Source organism: Oncorhynchus nerka, linkage group LG20 (assembly GCF_034236695.1).
Source record: "Oncorhynchus nerka isolate Pitt River linkage group LG20, Oner_Uvic_2.0, whole genome shotgun sequence".
NCBI lineage: Eukaryota > Metazoa > Chordata > Actinopteri > Salmoniformes > Salmonidae > Oncorhynchus > Oncorhynchus nerka.
In genome coordinates, this window is record NC_088415.1 from 33,923,038 (window position 1) to 33,943,924 (window position 20,887).

The 20,887-nt window shown below is 42.1% G+C and overlaps 1 protein-coding gene across 1 annotated transcript in view; it reads right to left on the reverse strand.

Moving 5' to 3' along the window:
* LOC115102321 (synaptotagmin-2-like) overlaps nucleotides 1–17,209 on the reverse strand; it is a 29,664-nt gene extending 12,455 nt beyond the window's left edge. The window contains exons 1-4 of the mRNA XM_029622145.2: nucleotides 17,061–17,209; nucleotides 4,911–5,127; nucleotides 4,365–4,525; nucleotides 361–498 (exon numbers count right to left, since the gene is read on the reverse strand). Coding sequence (XP_029478005.1) covers nucleotides 361–498; nucleotides 4,365–4,525; nucleotides 4,911–5,100 — 489 coding nt within the window. The 5' untranslated portion in view covers nucleotides 5,101–5,127; nucleotides 17,061–17,209. The remainder of the gene's footprint in view (nucleotides 1–360; nucleotides 499–4,364; nucleotides 4,526–4,910; nucleotides 5,128–17,060) is intronic.
* Nucleotides 17,210–20,887: the final 3,678 nt, after the last annotated feature.

Below are 20,887 nucleotides of genomic sequence, written 5' to 3' on the forward strand. Positions count from 1 at the left end.
TTGCTTATATAACACAAACAAGGAATCGAGTCTTGGTAAAAGTTTGACTGATTTTATCCTGAAAGGATATAACTGTAGAATGATGGGTTGAATCAATCCTTTAGTGTCAGAAATGTCACATTTACTGCTGTCCTTGGCTTTTGCCCAACCAAGACATATTCATTCAAAGCTGCATTTTCTGGAGGCTAAAAAACACTCACCAAATGGCATAAATCAATTGCTTTGAAAACTAACTTGGACTAAAGGCTTAGGCCGTTTGTGCACTGAAGCTTATTTTTGGACTTTTTCCCAACACAGTAAAATAGTCTATTTAAGCTAATGGGTCGTAAGAAAGCCACCTGTTCAAGTCAAAACACCCACCTTGTTGTCCTGGAAGTCATAATCTATGGAGTACTGAAGCTTCCCGAGCTTTTCTTTCTCCTTCACCTCTTCCTCTTTCTCATCTCCAGTCATACCAGTCTCAGCGTCATCTTCATCATAATCATCATCGTCCTGTTTCTAGAATGACAAGGGGGCCGGAGGGGGCAGAGGGGGCGTCAGACATTTGAACAGAGAGAGTAAAAAGCACCTATAGGTTCTTCTTCAGCAGTCTGGTTAGTCACAGCAGCCATCTACCTGCCACTTTCCCCCCTTGTTTACCCAGATGTTACCAGTGCAGTGTGCACATCTTTTCATACATGACCTTAGTTGCAACATGACTTGATTTCACTATTCCTTGGGTGACACCATTTGCTTTTGCACTCTATATTCATCGTTCATTATTTACTGTATAGTCATTGACAGAAGAGAGAAATAGAGGGATATACTGAATGTAAAAAAATAAGAAAATGTGAAGTAAAACAGTCAATATGTAGTCAGAGTTTGCAACAGGGGGTAGCCCCAGGCAGGACAAATGCTGTGCACCCTAGAGATCTTGTAAAAGCATCCTTGAGGCAGACATGTACTATAGATTGGATCAGATCTGAGATTGTGATCTCTGTAACTACTCATGCTTCTGAAACGTTGAGGATCTATCCCATTGCAACACTCAGAGTGATAATAGAGTGATAAGAGTCAAATATACCACAACATGTCCTACAGTGATTACACCTCCACTGACATAATCATCGTAATGACTGAAAAAGCAACACTTGTCTCCAGCAGATATGAGCTAATAACTTCTGCTAATACACAATGCTTGTTACAGATGTATTGTACAGTATCTATAGTTATTGGTAACATTTACAAATCCCATTGTCAGTTCATATGATCATACAATTAACAAAATAGCTAACCATGACACTATGGTAAATGAGAACTTGTTCTCAACTGGCCTACCTGGTTAAATAAAGGTGTTCTCAACTAGCCTACCTGGTTAAATAAAGGTGTTTTCAACTGGCCTACCTGGTTAAATAAAGGTGAAATACATTGTTTTTTTAATGGTAGAATTACTGACCCATTTAAGGGATTTTTTTGCATACCTTTTTGAATATTCATTTTTAAATATTGTGCATGACACATAAACTACTCAATATGTAAATTAGTAGGGCCATGCTATTCACCGCAGAGCTTACCCTGGAAGAGGAACCGGGGCAGTCTGCAGCTCATTCTACGTTGTATTCTAAAACACAGACAGCCATCCACACACAACACACATTCACAGACACAAACACCCACCCAATTACTAACACATTCACACATACACTGTATTCACCCTTGCATACACAGCCTTACATACTGTATATACCTCACATTAACTGAGCATACTTTTAACCAACAACAAGCATACGTAAGCACACAAGCCCACATACACTCCCTCTTCAAACACACGCATGCACACATACACACACACTCCATCTCTTTATAGTGGCATTCTGTCAATTTGTTGTGGTAAATGCTTTGCATTCGAGCATGCCAGGCCACACAATGCAGGAGAATACAGTAGTCCGTATAGAGAGCAAAATGTAGATGAAATGACTCAGTTCTTCCCAGTCTCTTATAGTCTTCTGATGTACATGTAAGGATTGTATCAACAACACTAATAATCTTGGTAGTCAAGATTGCATGCCTCGCAATCCTGAAAAACTGTGTACGTGAAAATTGCACAGCCATGGGAAGTCATGCTATTTTGGAGAGTTCCAGTCTAAATCATACCATACATGCAGTGGGATTTAAGGATACCGAACGGTATGTCCGAAAGTATGCCCCCATTGTCATAACTATGATGACTTTTGGTTCGTGAGCTCATTCGTGGAGTTATGAAATCCAAATCTATGCGGTCAATTGGTGTACTGTACTTACCTCTGGGTTGTACATTTGAATCATGCTGTCTAACGAGGAGTCAAATGCGGCTCACGTTTTAACCAGTGGTCAAACTTTCTGGCCCACCATTCTTTCCCACTAACATCACTGCTCCAGGGAGGAAGGGACACGTTGACTAAAACCTAATGGGTCAGCAGCATCATGGGTCATCCAGGATAATTACTCTCAAGTCAAGTTGTGGCCATTCAATGGTACCTTCTGAAAGGGCTTGAGTTGGTCTTTGTCAAGAGATACAAACCACTTTATCTCACCTTGATCTCTGAGCATATTTGCACAGCTGAATTTAGGTTGTAGAAATTACATATGAATTTCACACTCAAAGCAGAGCATGGAAAAGACTTGTATTATAGTTACTGTAAAATACTTGTATTATCGTTACTGTAAAAGACTTGTATTATAGTTACTGTAAAATACTTGTATTATAGTTACTGTAAAATACTTCTGTGATGATTACTATGCACAATAATGTGCTTGATTAGATAACACGATTGTGCAAACATGTTTAATGATCTCAATGAGGTAAAGTTTCACCCATAATTTGACAAATAGCCAACCTCACCCTTTGCACATGCATGTTAGTGATCTCTACTGGGTTGCCTCAGTGCACTCGTCATCATTCATCAACCATCAACCATAGGATGAGTTTCATGTTCATTTCAAAACCATTTCAAACATTTCCACTTCAGAGGTCATATCGTTTAAAAAATATATATTTGACCCAAATTGCAACCTCTCCATGGATACTCAAGACATCATCATGGCAGTCGGTGTGGCAACATATCAAATCAGTGGACTTGCGAAGCAGCTTAATCGCTCCCATAGCTAGACCCTCAAGCACCCACAGCACCTACAGTAAGCTTGCAAGACTTAGAAAGCCATAGCACCCACTGTCATCATTGCCAATCCCCTTCCACAAGCCCAGCCCACCACCACCTTTCCCCCTGCTCTGGTCTGCGCTTACACAGAGTGGCCAGAGAGGGGCGCCGCGTGCCGTCAGACCTACCGTAGGCAGAGAAGTCCACCACAGTCAAGATACACGGAGCACACATAAGACACAAAGCAGGAAGGAGGAAGAGGAGAGCAGAGAGAAAGGAAGATATTGAACTCACAGCAGACACCAGAGAGGGAAATTAGAGCAGAGGCAGAGTCAACAACTACACTATAGGGCCAAGGGAAAATGACACAGTCCTAGAACCCACCTGAGACAGTAACTGTAGACATTAACATAATCATACTCCCCTCCAAGCTCTAAAGGGGCACTGTGTTTTAATGAATTCCATCAGTGCTTGGATATTTCTGTTGTTGTTGTTGAATGTTAAAATGACTCTAAATGTACTTCATAAAATGATCTATGGCACACTAGACATTTAGCCCCACATTACCACTATGGACTATTTAGAATTATAATTTTGCCGTGGCAGTTTTGTGCTACATGTAATTGGTACGCTTTATATTCCATCCACAATAGTATAATTCCCCCATGCAAAAGTGCTCAGCTGTGTCATTTTTATCCAGGTCCCAATGCACAAGAGAAAGCAGGACTAAACATTTCTGACAAATACACAATATTTAACAACAAGAAATGAAGAAGGAAGGGCGAATGTTTTCTCGAGATGTTGACAGTTCAATGATGGGTTAAATTATCTACAAAATATTGAAATTGCTATAAATTGTAAATGTCTAGACATGGCTCAATTTTCACCATGCCATCCACTAAGTGATGTGGTTATTAATTAGGGGACAATAGGTCCTCTATGCTGCTATTGACAAATATTCTACTGAAAGAGCAACTTTTTGTTGAGTGTTTGTTGACATCTTATTTCTTATGTTTTATAACTATACATTTATTATTTCCAAGTCGGAATGATCCATTATCCAAAAAATCATTTTTTGGGGATGCATTATTTGGTACATATTCCTCAGGTTAAGCATCCACAATCTTTAAAGATTTGCAGCTTTCTTGTCATTATAGCTTTAAGGCAATGTAGGCCAAAGTTAGTTTGTGTGAAATGCAGGGTCCTCCTTCATGACAACACCCCCCACCTCCCCAGGTTTGAACATACCTCTCCTTCTTTCATGTTCTTCATTCCCATTTCACCCTTCCCTTTCTTGCCCTTCTTGTTCTTCTTCTTCTTGCAACAGCACTTCTTAACGATGCAGAAGCAGCAGGTGAGAATCAGGGTTGCAGCTACCACAGCGATGGCGATGATGGCCCATGACGGCACTGATATACACACACAAACACAACAAACACAGACACACACAAACGCATAACAAAAAAAGAGAACGGTTTGACATTTGACCAACCAATGATTTCTCCCTGCTGATTGATATGAGAGGCCAAAGTCATAGTATAGAGGCCCTTGCTTAGTTAACAATTACATTTGGTGCAAATTCGATTTTTAGAGAATGCCATTAGGAACAACACCACCTGATCGATACTGAATAATGGCATAATGGGCACGTCAATGGCTTCAGGGGAAGAACAGATCTAATTCCAAAGCCATTGTTTTTAGAGTATTATCAATAAAAGTCATGAAATCTCATCTGGACAGGTCTGAGTGTTAGTTGCTGTGCAACGTCCAGCCTCTCACCAGACAGGCACTCACATGGGATCTTGTCGATCTCATTGAGGAACTTATTCTTGATGTCGTCGAAGTCACCGTTCTTGACAGCCTCTGTGGAGTTGTCAGCTGCGGTGGAGGCCACGGGGCCAGGGGCCACAGTTAAGACAGCAGCCCCGGTGGGCTCAGGTCCGACCATGGCTTCAGGCTTTTTCTTGAACAGGTTCCACTTCATCCTAGACAGCTAGACCAAACACAGTCCCTATGAATAGAGAAAGAGGGCTGTTAACACCGAGTCATAAAGGCCACACACAGGTCCTTAACATTCTGGACAATCTTGAAGCAAGGCTGTTGCTATTCAGGTGCATCATTTGTAATACTACACCGGCTCCTTTTAGCAGCACATTGTATCCATCTTTGCATTTTGCATCACGAATGCCTGAGCCAAATCAGTGTAGTAGTGTGAATAGTGTGAAGTTAAGTGCCAGAGCCAGCAAAAGACAGCTTTGATTCTCTGATGCTGGCTCTGTGCGTGGTCAAAACAGTTATTTAGTCACAAAGCTGTTATCGGGGCTAGGAGTCAAACTGCGACAAAACAGCAGTGGAGTGTGAGCAGAACTGTGTCAAGTGATGAGTGATTGAGCTGTAATCAGATTCAGAGAGGGGCTGTGAAGGATGACAAACCTAATGAAAGGAGACTTCTCTATCTGATTCCATTAAAGCAATGGCGATATTGGCAAACAAAAAGGATTTCTAATTTCTCAAGCGCCAATCCTCCGCTCCACTGATGAAGATACCGTCTGTCTCAATTGCTGCAGGTGAACAATTGAATGAAGTTGACAACAGAAAGGATCATCTGTATGTTATTCCGAGGGACTAGAACTAGTTAGGAATGTGGTATGACACTAGAATAACGTATGTTTGCGACGTTATGCAAGTTGATGTTGCAGAAGACAAATGGCTTGTGGAAAGACTGCAACTACTAAATTGGCTAAGCGAAAGAAGACCATGAGGGGATAACAAATCATTTTTGAAGTGAATCATAAGCCGTAGTTGTATTAAAAACACATTTCCGCAACATTTCATTTGAAAAGAAAATGTTAGTGAGGAGGGAAATTCACCCACGCAATTACAGTAATAGTCAGTTAGGATTCTATTCAAACACTACAGTGTTTTTTTTTTAAAGAATGTTTGGAGAAATAACTTGCATTGTGGGGAAGACCACATTACATTCAGATGTTCTCTCTGGGGAAGATGTTCAGTCTACAGACAGGAGCTATAGTGTACCATCATGCTATCTGTGTCACACCCCATGTAAACAGTGTTTTCCCTGACATCTCCCCTAATAGTTTCTCCTCTTTCTCCACCATCTTGCGCATTCTAAATGCTCTGTCTCAAGACTCTTGAGGCAGAAACTGGTCTGGATTTCATTGCTCTTCCATTTAAACGCATTCTATTTTGCTGAAATACAGTAGATAGGTCACAGAGTATCGTAAATAAGACATTTTAGTCATTTAGCAGACACTCTAATCCAGAGCAATTTACTCTGAGTGCATACATTTTCATACTTTCCATAATGGTCCCCCATGGGAATCTAACCCACAACCCCGGCATAGCAAGCGCCATGCTCTACCAACTGAGCAACACAGGATTATACATTTCAGTCTTGAATGTACTTACTACGACTGTGATATGTGATTCTCACCTAGCTATCTTAAGATTAATAACTGCAAGTCGCTCTGGATAAGAGCGTCTGCTATAAATGACTAAAATGTAAATGTGAAATAACATCAAAGACTTTGAATGTTCAGCCAGCCTGTAAGCCAGGGGTGTTAGGGGAGGCGACCTGTCTGTACTTGCTCTGCCCAGAATTGATAGTAATTGCTGACATCCAGCCACTGGGGGAATCACAGCGTGGATCCTCCACCTGTGTAAGGCAAACCCACCCAATCAAATTCTTACAAATAGCACGCTGCGTCTGATTGGCTGTGGGGCATGTCTGTTACAAAACATGCCAAAAGTTTGATGGGCTGTATCAGGGGGCAGACATTTGTTAAACATGAGGTATGTATCACACATAGCCAACAACAGTCATCATAGTCCAACTCTTGGCTGTGAAGACTTAGTGTTGGGTGTTTGGGTTGTGTGAGCAACAACCCAGTGATAATCACCAGCCAGCCAGGCTCTAAGGCGGGTAGATTTATCCTTCTGTTTGACCCTCAGGGCAGACTAGGCTATGCAGAACTGAATTAACATTGGGAGAGATGGTGCGGTGAAGCGTTTTATGTCTTCTGCTGTCGAAAGGTGGCAGGCCGCGGGAGGGCTCAGAGGACCAGGGTTAGTCCAATGCTTCATGGCAGTCATTATCCCTGCTTTATGATCAGCTCTTACCACTTACTGCTGGTGAATTCATTATAGATGGTGTTTTCCCTTTGAAGGAGGCTTTAAATTCAATGAGAAATACCTCCTTTACAACACAAGCCAAATAAACAGTCAAACAAACATATCAATATATAGAACGTCTTTCTTCTGCCTTAATGCCCTAACTATATGTGTACAATAGTCTGGTCAATATCTTATCATGAATATGCTGTCTAAATACTACATGAAATGCAGTCTCCCATGGATCATTTTGTTTGACTATACAACTGGTCTGGACAGAGCTTTTCTAAATCTTGCCGTCACAATTCTAAAGGAACATTTACTCCATCTAGACGTGTCCTTAGAGGCAGCATATCAGACGAACAAAACATTGGCAAATACTTACTTCCACTGCTTTAAATGAAAAATGTACTAACTAAACAACTAGCTACAGATCTGTGACAAGAAACAGCTTTATCTGTAGAGCTCCATCTCTCAGTGTGTTTCTCACGGTTAGTTAGTGACTCCTCTACTTCTCCTCATAACAAACAAAATGGCTGTCCTCCACATCCCTGAGCAACATGGCTCCTGGTATGATCTGGCCCTCATCACTAAGCACACTGCCTCAGAATTGGATGCTAATCAAGGGCTCCTGCGTATAAACAGACTGGAATAAAGAGCAGCTCTCAGAAACCGTTGTTGACTTCAAATAATCACACCACAAAAGGTAGGAAATTATACAGCTCATTTGTGGTTTGCAGTATTTTTGCGAACTACCAGCTGAGATGTGGATGCTAGGGGAATTACTGTCGGTAAGCAGAGAGGAACGTGGCTTTCTCAAATCAACAATGTTTGGGTAGACTCAATGTTGGAGCGTTGGATAATCCTCAGTTCAATATTTACTCTGTTTCACTGACGAATGATGGCAAAGCTAGCTTAGGCAGAAAACTTCAATAAAGAGGCACTCTGTTCAATTGTCATTACCATGTACATTAGTAATGGGGGTGTATCTTGCTATTGTAGAGAGAAGGCATTACAGTAATTACAATCTAACTACTTTGTTTTAGTATTTATAGGTAATTTTTCTTTTGGGGTTTTAAGCCCTTGAGTAATGAATAAAGCACATTCTAGTCACACCTCAGTATGGACACCTCAGTATCTATCTTTCTCTCACACACGCACACATACACGCACACACACACGCACACATACACGCACACATACACACACGCGCACACATACACGCACACATACACGCACACACACACGCACACATACACGCACACATACACGCACACATACACGCACACACACGCACACATACACGCACACACACACGCACACGCACACACACACGCACACATACACGCACACATACACGCACACACACACGCACACATACACGCACACATACACGCACACACACACGCACACATACACGCACACATACACACACACACACGCACACATACACGCATGCAAACACACCACATTGTGTGTCCCTTGTGTGTTCTGGTGTTCTCTTAGCTAACATATTACCCAGCTTAAACAAAAGTGAAATGTAATTATGGGCCAGACAGGTCAATGGCAAAGAAATCCAAACGGATCCCTCTGAACCCTTCAAAGGTACCCATGGGCAAGGCGCTTAGCTAATCATCCTACCACAGTCAAGAAAGGGCATAGAACAAACCAAAACATAGTGTATCATATAGCTACAGAGATCATACTTCGCCGTCTGTGGATGATGTGACATACTTAAGACATACACTTAAAAACATACATGTACAGTATGCTGATGAGGTGTAGGAGGAAGTGGATGTGATTAACATGCACTGGCAGTGTGACAACATCATCCATGCTGAAGGGAGTTTCCTGCCTGGGCTGCTAGTAGCTCCATCTATATGCATCAGAGCGTCTCTGTTTCTCAGAGGGCTGATTAGCACGCCGGTCAGTCCTGGCAGAAAATAATCTGAGGACAGAGAGCACTAAGCACTGAGCAGTAGTAGTGCAGCTGCTACATTACACAACAACAAGTTCCCTGACTATGATTAATTAACACATTCCTACAGCCAGACGGATGGACAAGTCCTCTGTTTTCCCCTGGTCCCTGACAACCTCGCCTCCATCTCACTCCTGCACAGCTGTTTGCTAGTGCCCTGCCTGTGTCCGGAAGTGAGCTAACATTTTGATTACACTCCCCTTTACTCTACTTGGAAGGAAAATACATCATTCTAAACCATGGCAAAGCTGGCTGATATTCCTCTGTATATTCAGCTCAAAATGGTCACTTCATGTAAAGGGAAAATTGGTCATACGAGCATGTGGGCTGTGGCTAGGGGGCATGTTGCTGGGATGCTGGGAGCAGTCGGGCGGTAAATTAAGTATTGGACGGTGGGCATTGTGAAAAGGCTGTTATATTTACAAGGACTGTTAGCTCAGCTAAGGTCAGCCGTTGTGATGGTTGGCTGTTAGAGTAGGTTTGACAGCATTGACGGGGGCTCTGTGAGATACAGGGTGATCTAATGTATGACCTCAATGGGAAGTATTAGTCCCCCGCAGCACAGCAGGCCTCTGCCTGTCATCTGGGACTGTATGGGTGGTGCGTATGACCTGCAGATGATCCAGCCTGCATTCTATTCATTCATTTGAATGACATCTTACTGCTACATGGAAATTGTACTGAGCAGTGAAGACAGTCAAGACAGCCTTTTTACTCAGATAGTCCTTTATAGGCCTTAGATTTGTGTATTTTCTAGAGAGGTGTACATATTTGTCCTTTCCATTTTAACACAGAGCAATTATATCCATCCAAATTGCACAGAGCAACTCTTGGCACAAATTAATTGCAATAAGTTGACAAAGAAATTAATTTTTTAAAAAATTGCTCCAAGACATGACACGGCGACATCATAAACGAACATCAGCGTCTTGGTTACGCTAATGGAAATAGAATAAATATTGTCTGTAGTCACGTTGATTCACTCCTGGAGTCCTGACGATGCCCTCCCCTGAGTCTATTTGAAATGATCATCCCAGTCCTATAAGAACAGAGGGACATAACTTCAATTAGGAGCCAGCCAGCCAGCCAGCCAGCCAGCCAGCCAGCCAGCCAGCCAGCCAGCCAGCCAGCAGACAGACAGACAGACAGACAGACAGCCAGCCAGACAGACAGACAGACAGCCAGCCAGCCAGCCAGACAGACAGACAGACAGACAGACAGACAGACAGACAGACAGACAGAGAGACAGACAGACAGACAGACAGACAGACAGACAGACAGACAGACAGACAGACAGACAGACAGACAGACAGACAGACAGACAGACGTAAGGTTGAACAGAACACCTTTTTTGGATATAGCCTATTGTGTTTTTCTTTATTCGACTGAGTACCCAAGCCTTCACTGTAAACATATTAAGCCCCTCCTCCTATAGAACAACTCTTATACTTACTAGGCTTATAGGCCTACCTCAGGTGATTCGTTTCGTGATTTTCTTTTTTTGCATTAGAATGCTAGCCAATAGGTCAACTTGAGTTTCCAGACATCTTAACTGACTCTGAGAGAAGTTGAGCGGAAAAGGCTTCTGGTGCCGTTTCAATTAGATATTATGTGCAGATTTGTTTCCTAAACTCTTTACTTCCCTTGGCAAGGCAATTTACCCCTGCTGAAATGGACCGGGGGCTCCCAGAGCCTTAATGGCCTAGTTTGAGCACAAGTTTTAATAGGATTACTGTGAAACTACTAGAATGGCTGCTGCCTCTGCTTATGTATCATCTGATGGAGAAAGAGATGAAGAGGCTGATCTGGACTGACTGACTGGCTCTGAAACTAACTTATTTCAAATATTTGGTTGTTGAGATTGCCACAAATGTCTCATGAGTTGCAGTCATTACGGATATTTTCGGACTGAATATAACAGTATAATAAGTACAAGAGACAGTGGAAAACACTTTGGTACTTATCTGGGTTTCTTTCAAAGACAGCTGGCTGCTGAATATGTCACAAATCACTATGTTTAATTAATGTCCACTGTATTTGGTGGATGATGACTAAAGGTGGTATTTGAAGTGTTATCTGTCAGAGAGAGACACAGGCAATCCTCTCACATAGCTAGCTCAATGTTTGGAGCGTTTGCCCCATTTTCTTTGACAGTATTTTTCGCTGCAACCTCCTACACATTATCTGCAGCAGCAATTTCTCTGTCTCCAATAATCAAAATGTTAGGGGAATGTGATCTAAATAAAGCTGTGTACTTTAGACAGAAGCTTTTCTACTAACACAGCCAACAACCATTATGTAGCAAACAACAGTCATTCTCACAGCAGGTTTATGGAGCTCTTAGCTCAGTCTATAACGAGGACAGAGTCAGATACGTTTGGAACTAGTCGCAAAGCATGTATGCACTGCTTCGGGGTGCTTTCAGAGAATGTCAAGAGACTATGGTCAAATCTTACAAAATGTCAAGAGACTGTGGTCAAATCTTACAAAATGTCAAGAGACTGTGTTCAAATCTTACAAAATGTCAAGAGACTGTGGTCAAATCTTACAAAATGTCAAGAGACTGTGGTCAAATCTTACAAAATGTCAAGAGACTGTGGTCAAATCTTACAAAATGTCAAGAGACTGTGGTCAAATCTTACAAAATGTCAAGAGACTGTGGTCAAATCTTACAAAATGTCAAGAGACTATGGTCAAATCTTACAAAATGTCAAGAGACTGTGGTCAAATCTTACAAAATGTCAAGAGACTGTGGTCAAATCTTACAAAATGTCAAGAGACTGTGGTCAAATCTTACAAAATGTCAAGAGACTGTGGTCAAATCTTACAAAATGTCAAGAGACTGTGGTCAAATCTTACAAAATGTCAAGAGACTGTGGTCAAATCTTACAAAATGTCAAGAGACTGTGGTCAAATCTTACAAAATGTCAAGAGACTGTGGTCAAATCTTACAAAATGTCAAGAGACTGTGGTCAAATCTTACAAAATGTCAAGAGACTATGGTCAAATCTTACAAAATGTCAAGAGACTGTGGTCAAATCTTACAAAATGTCAAGAGACTGTGGTCAAATCTTACAAAATGTCAAGAGACTGTGGTCAAATCTTACAAAATGTCAAGAGACTGTGGTCAAATCTTACAAAATGTCAAGAGACTGTGGTCAAATCTTACAAAATGTCAAGAGACTGTGGTCAAATCTTACAAAATGTCAAGAGACTGTGGTCAAATCTTACAAAATGTCAAGAGACTGTGGTCAAATCTTACAAAATGTCAAGAGACTGTGGTCAAATCTTACAAAATGTCAAGAGACTGTGGTCAAATCTTACAAAATGTCAAGAGACTGTGGTCAAATCTTACAAAATGTCAAGAGACTGTGGTCAAATCTTACAAAATGTCAAGAGACTGTGGTCAAATCTTACAAAATGGAATGCCCACATTCAAAGGGCTAAAGACAATGTAGTGTCCTGCAGTTTGACTCTGACCTGGAGCCTTCTGGGCTTGTGCCACACTGAATGCCCCCAATAGTCTAGTAGTGTATTAGTCTGCAATTAGGGAACTGTAATTTATTTTAATTAAAGCTTGCAATTAAATGAATAGGCATTGAGCGGCAGTATCCAGCTGACTCATTGCAGCCCTAGCCCTGTCTCATCAAACCCAAAGGCATGCTTGTCTACTAGTGTTAACCCGTCTCAAAGACCACATCAGAGTACATTAGTATAGGATCAGGAATACAGCATGCCATTGGGTTGTGATCTTTACTCTGAAAGATATAAAATGAGGAATCTAATCTCTGGGCATTAGACAAATATTTGATAGCAAGAAGACATTCAGTAATGCACCAGGTCTGGAAAGGGTTCAGCTTATCAGGTTTCCACACCAATGCCTACAGTAGGTAAGAACATTCTTCCCCATCCCCAATTCTCCCATTCCTGTACAGACAGGAATCTCTCCAGCTTAATGCCATATAACCAGGGAGGGTGACGTTTGCACATTCATACAGCCATTGATCACCACTACTTTGTCATCAGCTCTGCTTGAGCAGTCCCTTAGGAGAGGACATTTACAGGGACATGGAGTCACACACACACACACACACACACACACACACACACACACACACAACACACAAACAAACAAACACGCACGCATGAACACAAAGCCCTGCTGTGAAATGTATTGTGGACACCTGGCAGTCCGGCTAAAGTTCAATCCACCTGCAATACAGTGCAATCCAAGTCTTTTCACGGTCGATAGCTTGTATAATTTCATTCCCTCGTGTCACTTCACAAAACCACTTCCAAGTAAAAGAAAAGCCTTGTGGATGATCTGTTTGAACTGAACCAAAGAAAAGCTTTCTCTAACATTTAACATTGTGTCCTGACAGTCCCACAGGAAGGATTTACAAACTGTCTGGCGTGGATAAAACAATGGTAGCTAACTCCTACCTGCAGCTGATTGTGACTCAGCTATTGTCCGAGGGGTCGTTCAGAATACTCAGGGTCAGGGTTGCTGTTTGAATGCCTTATGAGTCCTGGGCTGGGATCATTTACAGTCCCATGTCTTCCTCTTCCCCTCCCCCAACCCCATTCCCCAGCCTGTCCCCAGATAGGCCGATTAATCATACTGCCACAGAGATAGTGAGCCAATCTGCATGTGAAGCTGTAGTGAAAACAGAGAAAGAGCCGGGCTTCTGCAGCAATGCAGATAGGACGACATCTATTGGGATCCCAACAGCCTCTTGTTTCAAAATGGAGGGCAAACACAATGGATGCTCCTGCAACAATAACCCAAGGTTTCTGTGTCAGTTACTGGATGACATTCCGAGTCACGTTTTATAAAGGAAATCGGAAGAGACCATGTTTGAGAGACCTGGAATAATAACCATGTTGTCCAAACATAATGATAACACATTATTAATCAAGAGAATAATTGGAAATCTCTAACCCTCGTTGTCATTGGCAGAGAGATTCAGTCCCCTTCTACTCGGTAAATATACGACTTATTATCTAGCCCAAGTAACTTCCGGACAACAACAACAACCCAAAGCTATCTGCAGATCTAAAAGCGGCCTGCTGCTTATCTTTCACCTCTGCAGATTAAAGAGTGTTGAAAATGCCTTGTCAGCAGCATGGCGGTTGGCAGAAGGTTGGGATTGATGACAGGGCCTGGACCGTCCACTCTGCCTCTCTCTGACCCATCTGCCTGGCAGGCAGCACAACATCACGAGGCCAGACCGCCTCTATCACTCTCTCACCTTCACCTGGCTGGCATGAAAAGGTGGACAGCTGAGCATTCACAAATGTTGTTATTGTTGGGTTGACGTATCAGATGAAAGAGTCACAAATACTAATCATATGCATTCATTTGACCTCTGATAGCTGGTAGCTCTGCAATCTGCAAACGGAATTTGGACCTTGAGAGATTGTTAGTAGAGAACAAACATCCTTTAGTCTCGTATCAACTAAAATATATAAAGTTCAAAGATTTTAGTTCCCATGATCTGCTTGCTGTTGCTAGTCGTTCGTATATTAGAGCCGTGGTGAAAGGAGAAGTAGTATTATCCCTCGTTTCTCGTAACAAACAAGTCCATACCTAATGAACCGACTCTACATTTGCCTTTAAGACTGTGCTGGGTAAAGCACATGAAGAATGAGGAAGTATGCATTACAACTCAAGAATTACACACATTAACCCACATACAAAATAGGCAATCACTCACGAATGAATACAAAAATCATGATGGATTCCACCCAGGAAATTATTAGGGAAGCGACAAGTATCTGAAAGCTGTCACTTGCAGTACTGGGCTGTTTCTTTACAAAACAGCTGCAGGAGCTCTTGAGATGAGAGCAAAATGGACACTCCGGTGGACACTGTATGTACACTGTGGGAAAGGAGGACAAGACACACAGAGTAGTTCAAATGAGGCTCTATTCTAAGTTTATTTTAGTGGGACACCAGCTGTCAATTCATGGTGGAGGCTGACAAAAACCAAAAGCTGGTGGACTTGAAAAGCCACCAAGGGATTCGTCAGGCTGAGATATAAACGTGTTGGGGGCTGAAGAACGTTATCCTCCAACAGTCCACAATCTAGATCATTTTAAAGCAATTCTTTGCCGCATTCAGAAAGCGAAGGGTGTTGTTTTACCGGTGCTATGGATTTCAGGCCATGATGGATTTCAGGCCATTGAGGGTGCCTTTTTGTTTTCATATGAGATGTATTGCAAGTACAAGTTGAATGTAAAAACACACTAGATAAATAATTGTGTAGTTAGTCATTTTCAATTATTCTTAGGCACCCTTTGCATTGTGGTGTCATACTGTGATCGTCATGTGACCACTCCGACCCCTGAAATTGATTAGCTGAGTGTGAGTGGTACAACAGCAGAGACTGAGACTCTGTCTCCAGGGACAGGATCAATGTGGTTGGTTGGTTTGCATTTCAGGAAGTCACCTCAGGACACAGAGCCTGGTGGAGGGCAGAGACTGTAGTCTACAGTACGTAAGACGCTTCACTTCCACTTCCGATGGAATGGCGGAAATACTTACACGCTTGATTCAAATTACCATGTAACAACAATGAACATTTGTGGCTCTCATCTCAATAACATATAAAACTACCAACAAATACATGTATCCTGATTCAAAGGCACTTTGTAATATTTTCATATGAAAAAGCTGTATGAAATAATCCATATCCTTCGTTCTAATGCAGAACTCCATCAGTTTACTGTCCTGACTATGTATGGGCAGGCTGCTGCAGAGCCGAGCCAAACAATGCGAGTCAGCAGCACTGTCGAGGTGTGAAGTGACCAGCCCCAGATAGCCAGGGCTTTGTCCTTGGAACTGTCCCCTCACAGCTCTGCCTGCCGGCCTGCGCTGGCTACACATCCCACATTATACATAGTAAAAAAAAAGAAGCATCCTACAGCACTTCATAAAACCCCCATGGCCCCTCTTTGGTCTCCTCTCTCCAATACTGCTCAGCATATCTGTCAGCCTCTGTCTTATCTGCTCCTCCTCTGTCCTGTCTTAGCCTACACACAGAGTCTATTTGAGTGCATGGTACACCCTAGGCTCCTGTCCTAGCATAGAACAGGTACAGACAGTGCAATAGACTGGTGTTTGTTAGGCGGGGTGCCGTGTGTTTGTAGCTGCACCACGTTCTGGTTCCTGACAGTGCAGGACAGGGTGAAGTGTTAATAGACGCTGGTGGGATAAACAAAGCAGCTGTCAGCAGGGCTGCCTCCTGGAAATGTTCCAGGAAAATAGGTAGCTACTCCACTACACTACACACAGAACCACCCAGGCTAAATGAGCCATAGCCAATGAGAGTGACTTACTGTATATTCACAACCATAGTGTTCATTCAAAGTCCCTAAAGCAAAATATAACATATTAAAAAATATATATATATAAAATATCCCAAGCCAGAACTGCAATTGGTCACAGTACAAACTGAGATAAATCAAGGAGCTAAGAGGTTTGTAAATTAAATAATTTCACCATCTTTTAGAATCTACAAATGTCACAAGATGTAAGATCGAGCTTGTCATAAAGGCGTATACAGTATGCACTAGAGAAGAACATGCAAAGCAAAGAATACACATCCCTTCACCAATATTCTCCAACTGTGTAATGCAAGCAGAGATCAGATCCATCGAGTCACAGTACAACCTCCAGCACCAACTGAGTTTCCCTACAGTACAGTTTCAGCACCGGACAGCGGCATTTAGTTTCACTTCACAAATATCACTCCTTTCCATTGCATAATCTTCAATATTCCCCCATAAAGAATTAAAGCCAGGCAGGGAAGAAAGGTTAGAATACACCTTACCAGAGCAATCTCCTTGATCCTATTATCCACAATGGATGGGCCAACCCATTCACCAGAGAGGCACTTAAGGGTTAATGTAACAGTGCCTTAATAACGTCCCTCGATCGCTCGCCCATCAGCCCAAGAAACTGCAGTCTTCCTCTCACTGTTCCTGCTGCAGCAGTACTCACTCTCCTGTACACACACACACATGAACGTACACACACACATTCTCTCTCTCTCACAACCCCCACCCTTCCTTCTCTCAATCCCCTCCTCCTCTCCCTCATCTCTCTCTCTTCTCCCTCCTCTCTCCCTCCTCTCTGTGCCTTTTTTTGCTTCCCCCACTGAGTGAATCCCCCCTCCTTTTCCCTCTCTCCTCTCCCACGCATCTTCCACCCCCTCCCTCCACTCCAGCGCTCTTTCTCTCTCTCTCTCTCTCTCTCTCTCTCTCTCTCTCTCTCTCTCACTCACTCACTCACTCAGCCTCCTGATTTGAGATGCTGCTCACCCTGTGCTGTATGCAGCACTCCTCTCTGCCACCCTGCTCCAACACTGAAGGGCAACCTGAGAGAATCAATATGCAATACTGTCAAACCCACATCAAGAACCTAGCGGCATTTGAAACAAACCCCACCCAAGACCTCTGGGAATTCTACAGAGTCTAGCAGCTCGGGGAACGATACAGAGTTTAGCTGTCAGGAAAGGAAAACAGGAAAAAGACAACATGAGAACAGGATGGGGGTAAAAAAAGAGCCAATGGGAAGAGTAAGAGTCTGTAAAAATGGATGTAAGGTAGAGTGAGAGAACAGAGGAAGAATAGAGAAAGCATTCTGTGGCACACACACTGCAGCCAGAAGAGGCAGTTTGACACTGAATGAGTGACTGCTGAGAGATTCTCATTCAGATGCTCACTAGGCTCTTTGAACCTGGGAGTATGGCATGTTTAAGCTACAGCAACAGTACATGACTAATGTTGGTCCACTGTCACACACATGCACACACACGCACACACGCACACGCACACGCACACACACACACTCACTCACTCACTCACTAAAGTCTTTGCAGCAGAAATGTTACTGTCATTGTTACGGATACAAGTATCCTGTGTGTGTATCCTGTGTGTATGTTTCTTTTCTCTCCTTCTCCCCTCACAGGTGAAAATCATCACTCCCCAATCAGTCACCAATCATCAATCAGAAGACACACCTCCTCCTGTTTCCTACCCAATCACAGTTCATTTCCCTTGGTTTAAAAACCCTGTCAGTTGTTTGCTCTGGAGCTCAATCTCTCTGTAAATGCCATGTCTGTAGAGCGCGCTGTTTCACTCTCTTTATGTATTGAGCTATCTTTTCTTTGAGCACCTCCATAGCACTTTGTCCTCACCTGTGAGTATTGTTTTGGTTATGGTGTTTGTTTGTTTGCTGGTGGGAAAAGGGGGAACCAAGACAAGTCGCCCATGGGCATACACTACCCGTAGGTAAACTTTGTTAAATACCCTAGTTAGAACTGGGCGGACCACCCACTGTATTTTTGGTTAGTTAGTTAGCTGTTGTTGAAATAGGCTAGTCTAGCTTAGGGGTGTTTTTGGATGCTTGTTTCTTTCCTTGGTTCCAGCTCAGCCCCTTTTCCTGCTCCCCCCATTACTGTGTGTTTATTAATAAACCCTGAGTTTGACGGTAGATTTCAGTTGTCGTGGTTATTTCGTTCACACTTTTTTACTTTGTCACTATTATAAATTGCATGAGGTATCTTACGGGTCTCATTACCATCCCCCCTCGAATGTCGGGCAAAAAGGGATTCGTAAGTCATGGATGCATGGAACAATGTTAACTTAACTGTAGTTCCTATTTTCTGTAAGGGCTCAAATCCAGCTGGCATCTCACAAGTAGCTATAAAGAGATTGACAGAAGCTGTGAATCAGCAGTGGGTCTTGCTGACTAAACCTTTCCTTGCCACACCTTTTCCAAACTGCTGTGACAAAAGCAAAGATGGATTACAGTCATCACTGTGGCAGCAGCAGTAGCCCTACAATATCATTTATGTATTACTGTAGCAGTACTGGTTGATGTAGTCATAACAATCACAGCAGTAGCAGTAGCCCTACAATATAATTTATGTATTACTGTAGCAGTACTGGTTGATGTAGTCATAACAATCACAACAGCAGCAGTAGCCCTCAATATACAATCACAGTACTGGTTGATGTAGTCATAACAATCACAACAGCAGTAGCCCTACAATATAATTTATGTATTACTGTAGCAGTACTGGTTGATGTAGTCATAACAATCACAACAGCAGTAGCCCTACAATATCATTTATGTATTACTGTAGCAGTACTGGTTGATGTAGTCATAACAATCACAACAGCAGTAGTAATTTCATAGGTGCATCAAAACCAACAGGACACTAAATATAGAGGTAGTTCAAAACACTCTAGCTTTCTCATGGATTTCTTTCCTTAGCTTACTGTTTCAGACCTTCATTTGGGTTGTCTTAGTACTGGCACAGTCCATGTATTTGTCCTCTTTTGCAGCATTTTTAAAAATAGTATATGATGGCGCCTCTGTACGGTAGGACCTTTGCTGAGCCAGACAATTCAGAGCCCTCTGGGCTTTTTATAGTGTGTCACGGAAAATTATCATCTTCCCATAAGGGAAGCTGCCTCCTAAGTGGCCACCAATGAGCACTCCAAAATGAAATCAATAAGGCCTCAATCAGTGGGAAAGAAACAGAGAGGGTCGGCCTTTCTCAATTTCACAACTCAGGCCTGGAGAAACAAGAGCAAGTGTAATTTGTTCTCTGCTCCTGCAAGACCTGACAATAGTCATTTCAATTCCATGCTCAATAGATGGTTACTAGGCCGGGCTTGGAAATGATCCAATAATTATGAGTCAATTCACTGAGTCTGTCACAGTGATTTGCCATGTACAGGGCTCTACAGTGTGACCATTTTACTCACATATGAGCCTAAATATTTTGTTGTGCAATCTGGAATTTATATTTAGGAGCACCAGTACACCTAGAAAAATGTACAAATTCTAGCTTTAATTTCTCAAATATTAAATTTTGCTCCTACATTTCTTTGTGTGCACCTAGATGTTTCAAATTATGTGCACATGTGCTCCTGATGTACTGGAATGACTGAAATGGAACAGATTAGAAAATACTAGTGATGGAAGGGAAAACGTTTTTTACAGTTACATATCGCAATACTTTAAATCCATGTATTTTTTTGCTGCCGCTAGTCAGCTGTACCCCAAAACACTTATTTTTCATCCTATAGCTTGTTCTCCATCTTACTTTTAAAGAGTGATCCAATATGACTGATCAAAACGAACATTTTCATGCTCTCATCTCTTTGCAACAGACATATACTGAGCAATATGTTTGGAACATCAAATTGCAATAAAATCGCAGTATTTCATCTTAAACCTATACAGTGCCTTCAGAAAGTATTCACAGCCCACGACTTTTTCCACATTTTGTGTTACATCCTGAATATAAATGGATAAAATTCAGATTTTGTGTCACTGGCCCCATAAATGTCAAAGTGGAATTATGTTTTTAGATGTAAGCTGAAATGTCTTGAGTCAATAAGTATTCAACCCCTTTGTTATGGCAATCCTAAATAGTACACATCTAGCTTAACAAGTCACATAAGTTGCATGGACTCACTGTGTTGTCGTGTCTTTGGCTATCATTAATGTGATGACGATAGTTAATCGATTTGATAAAACGATGTTTAATTATACGATGATTAAATTACTCATGTAACAATTAACTCATCAGCAAACTTGGGGCACCACGCAAAAAGTTTATTTAACGGGTTAGCGTTTTCC